Source organism: Jaculus jaculus, chromosome 1, assembly GCF_020740685.1.
Source record: "Jaculus jaculus isolate mJacJac1 chromosome 1, mJacJac1.mat.Y.cur, whole genome shotgun sequence".
Classification (NCBI taxonomy): Eukaryota; Metazoa; Chordata; class Mammalia; order Rodentia; family Dipodidae; genus Jaculus; species Jaculus jaculus.
Window position 1 is genome coordinate 224,267,808 of NC_059102.1, and position 15,377 is coordinate 224,283,184.

The following is a 15,377-nucleotide window of genomic DNA, read 5'->3' on the forward strand; positions in this document are numbered from 1 at the left end:
GCTGGGGTTAAAGGAGTGCGCCACCACACCTGGATTATTTTCTTTTTTATGTCATCATCTTTTCCTCCTATTATGATGGTCTTGTGTAGGTTGTCAGGCACTGCAAGGTCATGGATATTCAGGCCATTTTGTGTCCAGAAGAGTGCATTGTAAGGAGTCCTACCTTTTTTTTTTTTTTGGCTCTTGCATTCTTTCTGCCACCTCTTCTGTAATGGACCCTGAGCCTTGGAAGGTGTGATAGAGATATTTCATTGCTGAGCACACCTCTGTCACTTCGTCTCAACACCATGGTGCCTTCTGAGTCATTCCAAGGTCACTTCCATCTGTAAAGAGAAGCTTCTCTAACCAAAAGTGAAAGTAGCATTGATATATGGGTATGAGCATTATGAGGAGAGCTTACTGGACAGTTTGGTGAGCATAATATATATATTTAGGTAGACACCAGCAGATGTTACACCCCTAGGACTCATGACTTCCACCACCATAGGTTTTTAGTATCAGGCATGTATTCCCTTCCATGGAGCAGGCCTCTAGTCCAATTAGAGAGCAGTTGGTTTCCCCCATAACAAACATGCCACTATTGTACCCACTGGCTCATTTGGCCTGGATGGCCAAATTAAAGGCTTGCAGTGTCCACTGTTGTTTATTTCCATTGGTGAATTCTCTTTCTCTCAAGGAGCTGCATGCACTGTAGTTTTTTTTCCAGCTTTCTGTCAACTGGTCTACAGGGAGGAGCTTTTCAGCTGAGCTCCAGCAGGAATTCTCAGTGACCTTGCAGCCCAAGCATGTGGAGTCTTCAGCAATAGGGTCTTACCATCTATTTCTGGTGGGAAACCAAGAGCTTTGGCAATGGCCTGTAATGTTTGGGGGGCATCAGTGATCTCCCTGGCCAACAACTTACTGAAAGATATTCCATCCCTGACACTGAAAATTTTCTAGCAACAATCTATGGCTTCTGGATGTACCATTGTACAAGTAAGTAGATTTTCATATGAGTTATTCATACCCTCTTAGATTTTTGTCTAACCCACCCCCTGCACTTTTCCAGATTTAAAAATTTTATTTATTTATTTATTGGAGAGAGAGAGAGAGAGAGAGAGAGAGAGAGAGAGAGAGGAAGAGGCAGATAGAGAGAGAGAATGGGTGTGTCAGGGCCTGTAGCCACTGCGAACAAACTTCAGATGCATGTGCCACCTTGTGCATCTGGCTTATGTGGGTGCTGGGATTCTAACCTGGGCCTTTAATTCCAGCACTCGGGAAGCAAAGATAAGAGGATTACAGTGAGTTCAAGGCTCCTCTGAGACTAGATAATGAATTCCAGGTCAGCCTGAGCTAGAGTGAGACCCTACCTCGAAAAATCAACCAACCAACCAAACAAACAAACCAAAAAAACAAACAAACAAACAAACAAACCACTTTTATTTATTTAATTTATTTGAGAGAAAGAGAATGAGTATGGGATGGGTGAGTCAGGGCTTCTGACCACTGCAATGAAACTCCAGACACATGTGCCACTTTGTGCATCTGGCTTTATATGAATACTGGGAAATAGAACCCCAGGTGGCAGGGTTTAGACACAAGTGCCTTTAAGTGATATCCCCAGCCTTTTCTTTTTTTAAATTTAATTACTTTTTTTATTAGCAACTTCTATGATTATAAACAATATCCCATGGTAATTCCCTTCCTCCTCCCATTTTCCCCTTTGAAACTCCATTCTCCATCATATCCCCTCCTCCTGTCAATCAGTCTCTCTTTTATTTTGATGTCATGATCTTTTCCCCCTATTTTGATGGTCCTGTGTAGGTAGTGTCAAACACTGAGGTCATGGATGTCTAGGCCATTTTGTGTCTGGAGGAGCATGTTGTAAGGAGGCCTACCCTTCCTGTTACATTCTTTCTGCCACCTCTTCCACAATGGACCCTGAGCCTTGGAAGGTGTGATAGAGATATTGCAGTGCTGAGCATTTGTCACTTCTTCCCAGCACCATGATGCCTTCTGAGTCATCCCAAGGTCACTGCCATCTGAAAAGAGAAGGTTCTCTACCAAAAGTGAGAGTAGCATCAATATATAGGTATGAACATTATGAGAAGTGCTTACTGGGCAATTTGATGAGCATAGTATATACATTTATCCAGGCAACTACGCCCCTAGGGCTCATGACTACCCCTGTTGTAGGTTTTCAGTATCAGGGATGCATTCCTACTCATGGAGTGGGCCTCTAGTCCAACTAGAGGGCAGTTGGTTTCTACCATGACAGATGTACCACTATTGCACCCGTTGGCTCATTTGGCTTGGCTGGCAAAATATAAGGCTTGCAGTGTCCACTGTTGAGTCCACTGGTGATTTCTCTCTCTCCCATTGAACTGCATGCAGAATGGCTTCTTCCAGTTTTCTGTCAGCTAGTCTACATGGAGGAGCTTCTCAGCTCAGTTCCAGCAGGATTTTTCAGTGGCCTTGCAGCCCAAGTATGTGGAGTCTTCAGCAATATTCCCCAACACTTTCAAAAAATATTTTATTTGGGTCTGGAGAGATGGCTTAGCAGTTAAGCCACTTGCCTGTGAAGCCTAAGGACCCAGGTTTGATTCCCCAGTACTTACATAAGCCAGGTCTGGAGTTTGTTTGCCATGGCTGGAGGTCTTGGCATGCCCATTCTCTCTCACCCCCTCCTCTCTCTGTCCCCCTCTCTCTAATAAATAAAAACAAAAATTTTAAAATATATTTTATTTATTCATTTGAGAGAGCTGGGATTAAAGGTGTGTGCCACCACACCCAACTAATAAAAGTATTTAAAAAATTATTTGGTGGGTATGGTGACACATGCCTTTAATCCCAGCTCTCAGAGGCAGAGATAGGAGGATCTCTGTGAGTTAGAGGCCAGCCTGGGTCTACAGTGTAAGATTCAGGTTGGCCTGGCCTAGAGGAGGACCCTTGAAAATCAAAAAAACAAAACAAAACAAAACAAACAAACAAACAAAAACAGCTATTTGGGATAGAGAGGTGGCTTAGTGGTTAAGGCACTTGCCTGTGAAGCCTCAGGACCCAGGTTCAATTCCTCAGTACCCACATAAGTCACATGCACAAGGTGGCACATTTCTGGAGTTTGTTTGCTGTGGCTCGAGGCCCTGGTGCACCCATTTTCTCTATCTCTCCCTCTCTCTGTCACATACAAATAAGTAAATAAATAACTAATTTTTTTCTAAATTTATTTATTTGCAAGCAGAAAGATAAGAGAGAATGGGGATGCCAGGGACTCTAGCCACTACAAATGAATTCCAGACACAGGTGTTAATTTGTGCATCTGACTTTATGTGAGTACTAAGAAATCAAACCCATGTCATTAGGCTTTGCAGACAAGTGCCTTAGCCACTAAGCTATCCTGCTCCCAAAGTATTTTTTATTTTTATTTTATTTTTAATCATTTATTTGAGAGAAGGAGTGAGTGAGAGAGAGAGAGAGAATGAGCATGCCAGGGCCTCCAGCTACTGCAAACGAACTCCAGATGTATGTGCCACCTTGTGCATCTGGCCTATGTAGGTCCTGGGGACTTGAGCCTAGGACCTTTGGCTTTGCAGGCAAGCACCTTAACTGCTAAGCCATCTCCCCAGCCCCAAAGCATTTTCTCCCTGCAAGTAAGTGCCATAACCACTGTGCCATCTCTCCACTGGACCCCCTCCACCCAAAGTTTCTTTTTTATTTGAGAGTGACAGAGAAAGAGGCAGAAGGATAGAGAGAGAATGGGCGCGCCAGGGCCTCCAGCCACTGCAAAGAAACTTCAGACACAAATGCCACCTTGTGCATCTGGCTTACGTGGGTTCTGGGGAATCGAGCCTTGAACTGAGGTCCTTAGGATTCACAGGCAAGTGCTTAACCACTAAGCCATCTCTCCAGCCCCAAAGTATTTTTTTTTTAAAGAAATGAATAGGAATTTGCTAGGTAAAGCAGGCAGGCAAGGGTGCTTCTGGCAGAAGCTACAAGTGCAAAGGTTCAGAAATGGGCACAATTTTAGGGTGTGGCAGGAACATGAAGGAAGGCAGTGTGGCTGAAGTTAGGTGGTGATGGGTAGAAAGGTAGGCAGGTGAAGGTACAGGGCACAGAGGCAGTTGCATAAGCTTTATTCCAGGGTGCTAAGGAGGCCTGGGGGAATTTGGGGCAAGAGAGGAGTGCTTGGCTGCTTTACAGTTTTGGAGCCCCCCTCTCTCGCTCCCAAGTATAGCAGGGAACAGAGCCTGGACCAGGGAGGATCTGTGTGTCTCAGGCAAGGCTGTGCTTCCTGGTACCTGGAATAAGAGTAAGCACACAGTGGGTGCTCAATCCACGCTGAATTTTGGGTGATGGGGCCCATGTTCCTTATGTTAAGAGCAAGCACACAAGTACTTAATCCAGGCTGTGCACATACCTGGGTAGTGAGGTGTGTGTTACTGACATCCAGAATAGAAGTGAGCACACAGTAGGTGCTCATTCCACGTTGAGTGAGTGTATGCTGGGGTGATGGGTTAATGTTCCCTATGTCTAGAGCTGGAACGGGCACACAGTAGGTGCTCAGTCAATGCTGAGGGACGGTATCTATGACTGGAGTGGTGACAGATTGGTGGCCGGCTGCACTCCCAGCCTGACCCCTCCTGTTGCTGTCACCCAGTCCCACAGGCAGCAGCCGTTATGCATCCTCAGGTGAGCTGAGCCAGGGCAGCTCCCAGCTAAGCGAGGACTTCGACCCCGATGAGCAGAGTCTGCAGGGTTCTGAGGATGAGCGTGACCGGGACTCCTACCACTCGTGCCATAGCTCGGTGAGCTACCACAAAGACTCGCCACGCTGGGACCAGGATGATGAGGAGCTGGATGAGGACCTGGAGGAGGACCTGGAGGAGGACCTGGAGGAGGAGCTGGAGGAGGAGCTGGAGGAGGAGGAGTTGCCTGAGGAGGAGGAAGAGGAAGAAGAGGAGGTGCCAGATGACTTGGGCAGCTACACCCAGCATGAAGATACCACTGTGGAGGAATCCAAAGAGTTCAAGCGCATCAGCCTTCCACCTCCTGCACCCGAGGAGGACAAGGCCCTAGCCATGCCCCCTGACACCCCGGACATGGCCAAGAGTGTCCCCAAGCCAGCTACACCTGAACAAGTGATGGGGGCTGAGCAGTCCCCTGAAGCTGAACCCCCAAAGGCTGAGGAGAGGTAAGCAGAGGAACTGAGGGTCTGAGGGGGTGGTCACCAGGGCTGGCGGGTCACAATGGCCCGAGGCTACTGAGGGGAGAAGAGCACCGGTGGAAGGTTGGGATCCTGTAGAGCAGGCCTAGTGGTTCACTGCTTTCCCTGGTCAGTTTCAGGCTAGGAGAGGATCAGGAGGGCCAGGACTCCATGTCCAGGGCCAAGGCCAACTGGCTGCGAGCATTCAACAAGGTGCGGATGCAGCTTCAGGAGGTGAGTGCGGGGTCCAGCTTCATGGGCCACACCTGGCACCCTGGCCACGCCCACTTCATGGACCACAGGCAAAGCCCTGGCCACACTCATTTACTAACACCCAGAACCACATCCACACCCACTTGGTCATATTCAACATCTTGTTCACAGTTTGGCCATGCCCAAAGCCCCACCCACATCAGCTTGGCCATGCCCAATACCACAGCCACCCACACGTGCCCTTGATCTCTTGCCTGGCCATGACATGTAACTACAGACAGGGGATGTAAGGATGGGATGGAGAGCAGACAAACACAGTGTCCAGAAACTCCAACCCTTTACTGACCCTGCCCCTGGTGCCATGTATCCTGGCCCACCCAGCCCCATCCCAGCCTCTCCCATGACAAGTCTGGGTTTTCCAAGTGTGAGGAGACTTGGAGCCTGAGCATGAAGTTAGTTGAAGTCACAGCCACAGCCACATCAGGAATCAAATTCAGGGACAAGGAGAGAGGTCAGAATCAGGGCTAGAATTGGTTTGGGACCAAAAGGGCAGTGCTTGGAGTCACACTGAATGTCAGTAAGTTCTGAGGTTGAGCCAGTTCGGAGAAAAAAATTCAGTGAGAGAAAGAACTTTGTTTTCACAATGACTGTATTTGGGCAGCATGATCAAGGACAGTGATTCCCCCCCCAAACTGGGACAGACTGGTAGGGGTCCTAAGCAGGCATTCTTACTTAGATCATCAAATATCAGAGCTTCAGAAATGCCAAACCAAATTTCTTACCTATTTTAAAATAGTTTGTTTTCTTTTATTTTTATCTATGTATTTATTTGAGGTGGGGAGAGAGAGAGGTAATGGGCATGTTAGGGCCTCCAGCCCTGTAAACAAATGCCAGATACATGTGCCACCTTGTGCGTCTGGCTTATGTGGGTCCTGGGGAACTAAACCTGGGTCCTTTGACTTTGCAGGTAAGTGCCTTAACTGCTAAGCCATCTCTCCAGCCCTAAAATAGACCATATATATATGTAATTTTTATGTTTTTTATTTTTTTATTTATTTGAGAGTGACAGAGAGAGAAGGAGGCAGATAGAAAGAGAGAGAATGGGTGTGCCAGGACCTGTAGCCACTGCAAATGAACTCCAGACACGTGTGCCCTTTTGTGCTTCTGGCTAACAAGGGTCCTTAGGCTTCACAGGCAAGTGCTTAACCGCTAAGCCATCTCTCCAGCCCTAAAAATATATATATTTTATTTATTTGTTTATTTTGTTTTCTCAAAGTAGGCTGTCCTGGAATTTACTATGTAGTCTCAGGGTGGCCTCCCATGTGCTGGAATTAAAGGTGTAAGCCACCATTCCCAGCAATGTTTTTTTCCAAAATTATGTATTTATTTATTTGCAAGCACACACACAGAGAGAGAGGGGCAGATATATAGAGAGAATGGACACAGTAGGGCCTCTAGCCACTGCAAATGAACTACAGATGCTTGCGCCACATTGTGCATATGGCTTTACATGGGTACTAGAGAACCAAGCTCAGGTCATTAGGCTTTGCAGGCAAGTGCCTTAACCACTGAGCCATATCTCCGGCTCCAAATAATAAATATATACATATACATACATACAAATATATTTATTTATTATTTAAGACAGGGTCTCATGCTGTAGCTGCCCAGGCTATCCTGAACTCACTATGTAGCCTGGGCTGGTCTTGAGTAAAAGTAGGATTTTTCTGGCTGGAGTGACAGCTCAATGATTAAGAGCTCTTGTTGCTTAATAATGAGGGCCACTTAGGTTGGAGACCACCAAGTTCCACTTCCTAGAACTCATGATAAAAGCTGGGTATGCAGAGCACTCAACACTAAATCAGATTGTCAATGGGCCTGCCATGGCTCAGCGAAGATTGCAGAAGAGGGGGTGGAAAGATTGTAAGAGCCACAGAGTGGGTAGGAGTATCCTAAGGTGCAGGGACTGACTGAGGCCTTCATGACCCCACAGTGAATACCATAACCCCACTGAGGAGAGCCCCAGGTAACGGCAGCAGGGGCAAGGGGATAAAAGAGTATAACCTGTTATAGCATTTATATACATATATAAATCTGGGCGTAGTGACACACACCTTTAATCCCAGCACTTGGGAAGCTGTGGTAAGAGGATTTCTGTGAGTTTGAAGCAACCTTAAGATTACATAGTTAGCCGGGCGTGGTGGCACTCGCCTTTAATCCCAGCACTCGGGAGGCAGAGGTAGGAGGATCGCCATGAGTTCGAGGCCACCCTGAGACTCCATAATGAATTCCAGGTCAGCCTGGGCTAGAGTGAGACCCTACCTCGAAAAACCAAAAAAAAAAAAAAAAAAGATTACATAGTGAATTCCAGGTCAGCCTGGGCTATAGTGAGACCCTACCTCAAGAAAAACAATAAAAAAGGGGGTGCTGGAGAGATGGCTTAGCAGTTAAAATGTTTGCCTGCAAAAAAACAAACAAACAAACAAAAAAACCTTAAAACAACCCCAAAACCTAAGTTTGATTCTTCAGGACCCACGTAAGCCAGATTCACAAGGTGACACAAGCATTTGGAGTTTGTTTACAGCAGCTGAAGACCCTGGTACGCCCATTCTCTCTCTTTCTCTCCATCTGCCTCTTTCTCTCTCAAATAAAATAAAATAAAAAGTTTAAAAAAATTTAAAAATTTTCACCAGTGCATTTACATAATCCTAAATTTTAAAAGTAGGAAGGAGGGCTGGAGAGATGGCTTAGAGGTTAAGGTGCTTGCCTGCAAAGTCTGAGAGCTCATGTTTGAATCTCTTGGTCCCACATGAGCCAGATGCAGTGACGCAAGCACACAATGTCACATATGCTCACAAGGGGATAGATACATCTGGAGCCTGTTTGCCGAAGCTAAAGATGTGCCCATTCTCTCACCCTCTCTCTGCCTTTCTTAAAATAAATAAATAAGAAAGAAAAAAAAAAAGAGGAAGGAGCCTGGCATGGTGGTGCACATCTTTAATCTCAGCACTCAGGAGGCAGAGGTAGGAGTATTGCCATGAATTCATGGCCACCCTGAGACTACATAGTGAATTCTAGGTTAGTCTGGGTTTGTGTGAGACCCTACCTTGAAAAACCAAAATAAATAAATAAATAAGTAGGAAGGAGTACACAGTAAAACTTTCTCTTCAGGTCTAGCCAAGGCTGACCTGGAATTTACTATGTAGTCTCAAGGTGGCATCCAATTCATAGTGATGGGATTAAAGGTGTGTGCCATGCTGGCCATAGTGGCACATGCCTTTAATCCCAGCACTTGGAAGGCAGAGGTAGGAGGATTGCCATGAATTCAAGGCCACCCTGAGACTACATAGTGAATTCCAGGTCAGCCTGAGCTAGAGTGAGACCCTACCTCAAAAAGCCAAAAAAAAAAGTGTGTGCCACTATGTCCAGCATAAAACTTTTCTAAAATATTTCCTTATTTGCAAGCAGAGAGAGATAGAGACAGAGAGAATGGACATGTCAGAGCCTCTAGCTATTGCAAATGAACTCCAGATGCATGTGCCACTTTGTGCATCTGGCTTTATGTGGGTACTGGGGAATCAACCTTGTGTCATTAGGTTCTGCAGGCAAGTGCCTTAACTGCTGAGTAATCTCTCCAGCCCCAGTAAAAAAAATTTTTAATGTTATTTTTTAATGCTTTTTATTGACAACTTCTATAATTACAGACAACAAACCATGATAATTTCTGCTCCTCCCCTACTTTCTCCTTCACAGATCCACTCTCTATCATATCACCTCCCTCTCTTCATTAATCTTTCTTTTATTTTGTTATTTTCTTTGTTCTGTTTTGTTTTTTTGAGGTAGGGTCTTGCTCTAGCCCAGGCTGACTTGGAATTCACTATTTGTCTCAGGGTGGCCTTAAACTCATGGCAATCCTCCTACCTATGCCTCCCAAGTGCTGGGATTAAAGGTGTGTACCACCACACCCAGCTATTTTTAAAAATATATTATTTCATTTATTTGAAAGAGAGAGAGAGAAGGAGAGAATGGGCATACCATGGCCTCTAGCCACCACAAACAAACTCCAGATGTGTGTGCCTACTTGTACATCTGGCTTATGTGGGTCCTGCAGAATTGAACCTGAGTCCTTTGGCTTTGCAGGGCCATCTCTCCAGCCCTCTCTCTTTTATTTTGATGTTACTATCTCTTCCTCCTATGATGAGAGTCTTGTCAGTAAAATGTTTTTAAAAAAAATATTTTCACAAAATCAAGAAGCTAAACAAAAACTCAGCCGGGACTATTGCCAATGGAACAAGTGATATGATATGACAAGAAAAATAAACGAAGTGGACTCTGGGTTTCACAGGATGTGAATCAATCAGGACAATTCCCTGCATTTAAGACTAGTGATGACAGGTACATGTGCATCCCTCCTCTCTCTCCCCTTTCTTTCTCTCTCTCTCCCTGGTCCCATCTCCCCACTTCTTTCTGTTCTTACAGTAAAGTCTTAGACTAAAAAGAAAAGCAAGCTGGGCATGGTGGCACACGCCTTTAATCCCAGCAATTGGGAGGCAGAGGTAGAAGGATTGCCATGAGTTTGAGGCCACCCTGAGACTACATAGTGAGTTCCAGGTCAGCCTGGGCTAGAGTAAGACCCTACCTCAAAAAACAACCTCCCCCCAAAAAAAAGAAAGAAAGAAAAGAAAAACAAGATTAGTGATATATTTCCCTGGGCATGGTAGCACATGCTAGAAATCTTAGAAATTGAGAGGCCAAACCAGGATGGTGAGCTCCAGGCCAATCCAGACTGCATAATAAGACCCTGTCTTTGAAAAGAAAAGAAAAGAAGAGAAGTGAAGAGAAGAGAAGAGAAGAGAAGAGAAGAGAAGAGAAGAGAAGAGAAGAGGAGGAAGGAAGGTTTTCAACCCCTGTGAGCCTCAGAGTGGTAGAGGACAAGCTCCTGTTGGAAGTGATGTTAACACCTCCCAGGAGTGAGAGGAGGTCTGAGAGAAGTGGGAGATTGAGAGGATACATGGACTTCCACTTTACTGTGGGGCAAACTAAGGCCCAGAGAAGTCTAGGGACTCCCAAAGGATGCACAGCCTGGCATAGGAGCCAGGATTCTTGACTCTTAGCACACAGAGGAGATACATGGGTATACATCTTGCCTGGGAGAGGAAGAGGTAACTACCCTGACCATGTCTGTCTGTTCTGCAGGCACGGGGAGAAGGAGAGATGTCCAAATCCCTGTGGTTCAAAGGCGGGTGAGTACCAGCACCGTGGGGGAAGGAGAGCTGCAAGCTCAGAGCTTTTGGTTCATTTTCACTCATACTAGTGAAGGTCAGGAAGGTTCCCCATAGCAAGGAGACAAATTTATTTTTTCAGGCAGGGTCTTGTCCAGGCTGGCCTTGAACTCCTGAGCTCCAGCAATCCTCCTGCCTCAGCCTTTTGAATAGCTGGGCCTCCAGTTATGGGTCTCCACCACACCTTGTAGAAGTCAACTTGAGCTAATGTAGATAGAAATGTATTCTGGGACTCCACCATAGTCCTGGGGCCTTTTCACTGCCTCAGTTTCCTCCATGGTTGCTGGCCCTTTATTCCAAGCAGGTCATCCTAGTGTCTCTGAAGTTTTCTAGTCTGCAGGACTGTGGGATGCTGTTGACACTCCTGTCTGGAAATAGAACAGGGTCCTGGCCTTCCCTCAAACATCCTTTTCTAGCAGAAGCTTCAAGATAACAGTTGTGATTCCAAAAATAGACCACAGAGGCTGGCCAGAGTCACCCCTTGCTGAGCCTGAGGGGGAGGTGGGGAAAACTCCTCACCATGGGGATTATGGAGAAAGTGCTCTCAGAAATTCCCAGAAGATTTTCAGGCAGGGGAAGTGGCCTTGCAAAGATGAGGTCCAATCTGGGTGTGGTGGTACATACCTGCCATCTGAGCATGTGGGAGGTTGCAATAGGAGAATCACGAGTTCCAGGCCAGTCTGGGCTACAGAGTGAGAGACCCTGTTGATAGCGCCACACTGCCTTAGAAGCTTCCTGTGTTCATCCCAAATCCTTGGCCATCTGCTGACTTGTGACTACGTCATGCAGGTCTCTGCCTTATTCTCTGTGTGGGACACCAGTCATGTTCTTTCATGGGTATTTGTGTGTGATGTGTGTGTACATGCGTATGTGTTGGTATGTACATGGACACGTGTGTGATGTGTGTGGAGGCCAGAGGTCAATGCTGTCACCTTCCACCTAATTCAAACAGGTCCTCTCACCTGAGCTCACTGATTCAGCTGGAGTAGCTGGATCCTCCTGTCTGCCTCTCCAGCACTGGGACTACAGGTGCACCCCACCATTCTTGGTGTTTTATGAGGATTCTGGGATTGAGCTCAGGTCCTCATGCTTGCAAGGCAAACACTTTGTCTCCCCAGGCATTTTGGATTCATCCATGTTAAAAAACTATGTAGGGCTGGAGAAATTGCTTAGTGGTTAAGGCACTTGCCTTTGAAACCTAAGGACCCAAGTTCAATTCTCCAGGTCCCACATAAGCCAGATGCACATGGTGGCACATGCGGCTAGAGGCCCTGGCACGCCCATTCTCACTCCCTCTCTCCCTCCCACCCCTCTTTGCCTTAATAAATAAAAAAAAAAAAATCTTAAAAAAAAAAGAATTATGAAGCTGGGCATGGTGGTGCATGCCTTTAATCCCAGCACTTGGGAGGCAGAGGTAGGAGAATCACCCTGAGTTTAAGGCCACCCTGAGACTACATAGTGAATTCCAGATCACCCTGGACTACAGTGAAACCCTACCTCAAAAAACTTAAAAAAAATAGTTAAAAAGAATTATGTGTATGAGTACCCCATTTCCAGGTAAGATGTAATCCTGAAGAACTGGAAATTAGAGCATCCATATATGTAGTTAGATATATATTTGTTTTCCAAGTAAAATAAAATTCTGAAGAATTGGAGATTAGATCTTCCACATATGTAGACATATGTTTATTTTCTGGGACAACCTTCAGCACCTAGGAGGCTCACAGATCTTGGCTAGACGGCAGGTTTTAGGGTTTTAGTTGTGTAAGGAGGCCAGGGCTCTCAGTGTGTCGCCTCCCCCCCCTCCCCCGTCTGTCTTGCAGCCCTGGGGGTGGTCTCATCATCATAGACAGCATGCCAGACATCCGGAAGAGGAAACCTATCCCGCTTGTGAGCGACCTGGTAAGCCTGTGTTTGTCCTCCCATGTGCCACCGGTACAACTACCCATGGTGGTCCTACGGCTGGGGGTGGCCCGGTACCTTCCTTGGGACTAACGTGGTCTGATTTCTACCCCCTGTGCTTCATGGACACTTCAGGCCATGGTGAGTGTTGGTGAGCTGTGTCCATTAGGGTCTCCTCTCTAACGTCTCCCCGGGGGTAACTTCCAGCTGTCCTGGGGGGACCCTCCCTTGTCCCATGGCTCATGGGTGGGAGACAGTAGGCTACTCCTCACCTCTAAGTTCCTTTGGCCCAAGGCACAGGTGGTGGCTTTGCCAGGTGCTTGGTGATCACTGTCAAGACTGACTCCCAAGTCTTCTCTTTGGGGTTGGGGACTGCTCCCCTCCCACAGTTGCTTCTAACCCAGAGCTTCTTTTCCCTTCCCAATTCATTACTGGGTCAATTATCACTGCTGGTTGTGACCTGTTTCCAACCGGCTATCATGGCTCGGAACTGTGGCTGGGATCATCTTGGTGACCTTCGCGCCCCAGTCCTTGGTGCAGTGCCGGAAAGCTGGCATCACCTCAGCCTTGGCCTCCAGCACGCTGAACAACGAGGAGCTGGTGCGTGGTCGGCCCAGTGGGGTGGGGGGGACCTGGAAGAGGAGGGGGACATCCTGCTGCACCAGGCAGGAGAAGAGGCTGGGGCTTCCGTGGCTCAGGACAGTGATGGCGCCCCCACGCCGCGCCCCCTTCCGCAGAAAAACCACGTTTACAAGAAAACCCTGCAAGCCTTAATTTACCCCATCTCCTGCACGACGCCGCACAACTTTGAGGTGTGGACGGCCACCACGCCCACCTACTGCTATGAGTGCGAGGGGCTGCTGTGGGGCATCGCCAGGCAGGGCATGCGCTGCACCGAGTGCGGGGTCAAGTGCCACGAGAAGTGCCAGGACCTACTCAACGCCGACTGCCTGCAGCGTAAGCCTAGGGAGCCCGCGGGGGCTGCGGGGTTGTGGGCGTGGTTTATGCTAGGGGCGGGGCCTCAGGAGGTGGGGCGGGCTGAGAAGGAATCTGGATGGGGCCTACTTGAGGGGGTGGGGTGCTGTGGGCGTGGCTCACTCTGTAGGCGTGGTTACATGAGGTGCGGGTCTGAGGAGGGGCGCCTCTGAATCTGCACAAGGGAAGGGCCACGTCAGAGGGGTGTGGTCTAGGGGCGGGGTTCCCCAGGAGGGATTTGGAGTCCGCAGCTGGCTTCTCGGGCTGGCACCTGAGCTCCTGGGCTGAGGACTCTGGAGCGGGGCTCTTTGGAGACCATGGCCGGCGTCTGTCCACAGGCGCCGCGGAGAAGAGCTCGAAGCACGGTGCAGAGGACCGCACACAGAACATCATCATGGTGCTGAAGGACCGCATGAAGATCCGTGAGCGAAACAAGCCCGAGATCTTCGAGCTCATCCAGGAGATCTTCGCAGTCACCAAGACGGCACACACGCAACAGATGAAGGCCGTCAAGCAAAGCGTACTGGACGGCACGTCCAAGTGGTCGGCCAAGATCAGCATCACTGGTGAGGCCGGGTGTCCCCTGAGGTGCGCATGCTCAGTGAGACCTTGGAAGAACCCTGACTTGCACACGGAGCTGCCTCCAGGGGGTGCTGCAGGGGCAGGGAGAGCGAGATACCCAGGGAAGGCTCCCTGTAAGGGCACCAATGAACAGGTGATGTCCGATCTGCTGGGGACCTAAGGGACACCACTTAGATAAACCATACATGCACGTGGTGGTGGTGGGAGCTTCTCATGCTACTGCCCGGGCTTCCTCCTTGTTAACTCCTTGGAGTAAGGCAGCGTGGGGCATGCGCAGTACCTGGCAGCTCCGGCTCCCCCCTTGAGTGCTGTCACACCTGTGCTGTGTCTTCTAGTGGTCTGTGCCCAGGGCTTGCAGGCAAAGGACAAGACAGGATCCAGCGATCCTTACGTCACTGTGCAGGTCGGGAAGACCAAGAAAAGGACAAAAACCATCTATGGGAACCTCAACCCCGTGTGGGAAGAGAATTTCCACTTGTGAGTGCCCTGCTGGTCCCTGGCTTGGCAATGGGCTCCCTGCCAGGGAGGTCAAAGAACGCTCCAAAGTCGAGCGAGAGCAGCTGCCTGACTACCGCCCTGGCCTCTTACTCCTTGCACAGCGAGTGTCACAACTCCTCTGACCGTATCAAGGTCCGCGTCTGGGATGAGGACGACGACATTAAGTCCCGAGTGAAGCAGAGGTTTAAGAGGGAGTCTGATGACTTCCTGGGGCAGACGATCATTGAGGTGCGGACGCTCAGCGGCGAGATGGACGTGTGGTACAACCTGGGTGAGCCAGGGCAGGGCTTGCAAAGGGGGAGGGAGGACCGAACTGAAGAGAGGAACACACTCAAGTTTGGAGGAGACTGGGAGGCTGCAGAGTTGCATAGACATCAAAGTCAACCCCCTTTGACATGCTGTTGTTCCTCTACCCTGCAGACAAGAGAACAGACAAATCGGCAGTATCTGGTGCCATCCGCCTTCACATCAGTGTGGAGATTAAAGGCGAAGAGAAGGTGGCCCCATACCACGTCCAGTACACCTGCCTGCATGAGGTGAGCGTCATGGTGACCAGAAGCTCAGGTGACATCTCTTTTTCAGCCACCTTGCTACACACTCTTGGGCTCACAGCTTGTTCCTTATGCATTTCCCTCTTCTCTGGAGACTTCTATGCATTCATCCAGGCCTGGCTCTACAAACCCCTCTTCTGGGAAGCCCTTCAGTCCTCCATGTCCTGCCCAGCACTGAGCACTCAGGGGTGG

General features: G+C 48.4%; 1 protein-coding gene across 7 annotated transcripts in view; it reads left to right on the forward strand.

Annotated features, from left to right (window-relative positions):
• Positions 1–15,377, forward strand: part of Unc13a (unc-13 homolog A) — a 66,337-nt gene that overhangs the window by 18,113 nt on the left and 32,847 nt on the right. For 6 of the 7 annotated variants that reach the window (XM_045139748.1, XM_045139776.1, XM_045139756.1 and 3 more), the window contains 11 exons: positions 4,637–5,170; positions 5,317–5,416; positions 10,592–10,638; positions 12,501–12,579; positions 12,715–12,720; positions 13,108–13,179; positions 13,317–13,536; positions 13,893–14,120; positions 14,472–14,613; positions 14,736–14,905; positions 15,055–15,170. In XM_045139748.1, coding sequence (XP_044995683.1) covers positions 4,637–5,170; positions 5,317–5,416; positions 10,592–10,638; positions 12,501–12,579; positions 12,715–12,720; positions 13,108–13,179; positions 13,317–13,536; positions 13,893–14,120; positions 14,472–14,613; positions 14,736–14,905; positions 15,055–15,170 — 1,714 coding nt within the window. The remainder of the gene's footprint in view (positions 1–4,636; positions 5,171–5,316; positions 5,417–10,591; positions 10,639–12,500; positions 12,580–12,714; positions 12,721–13,107; positions 13,180–13,316; positions 13,537–13,892; positions 14,121–14,471; positions 14,614–14,735; positions 14,906–15,054; positions 15,171–15,377) is intronic. The other variant, XM_045139763.1, reaches the window with a different exon arrangement.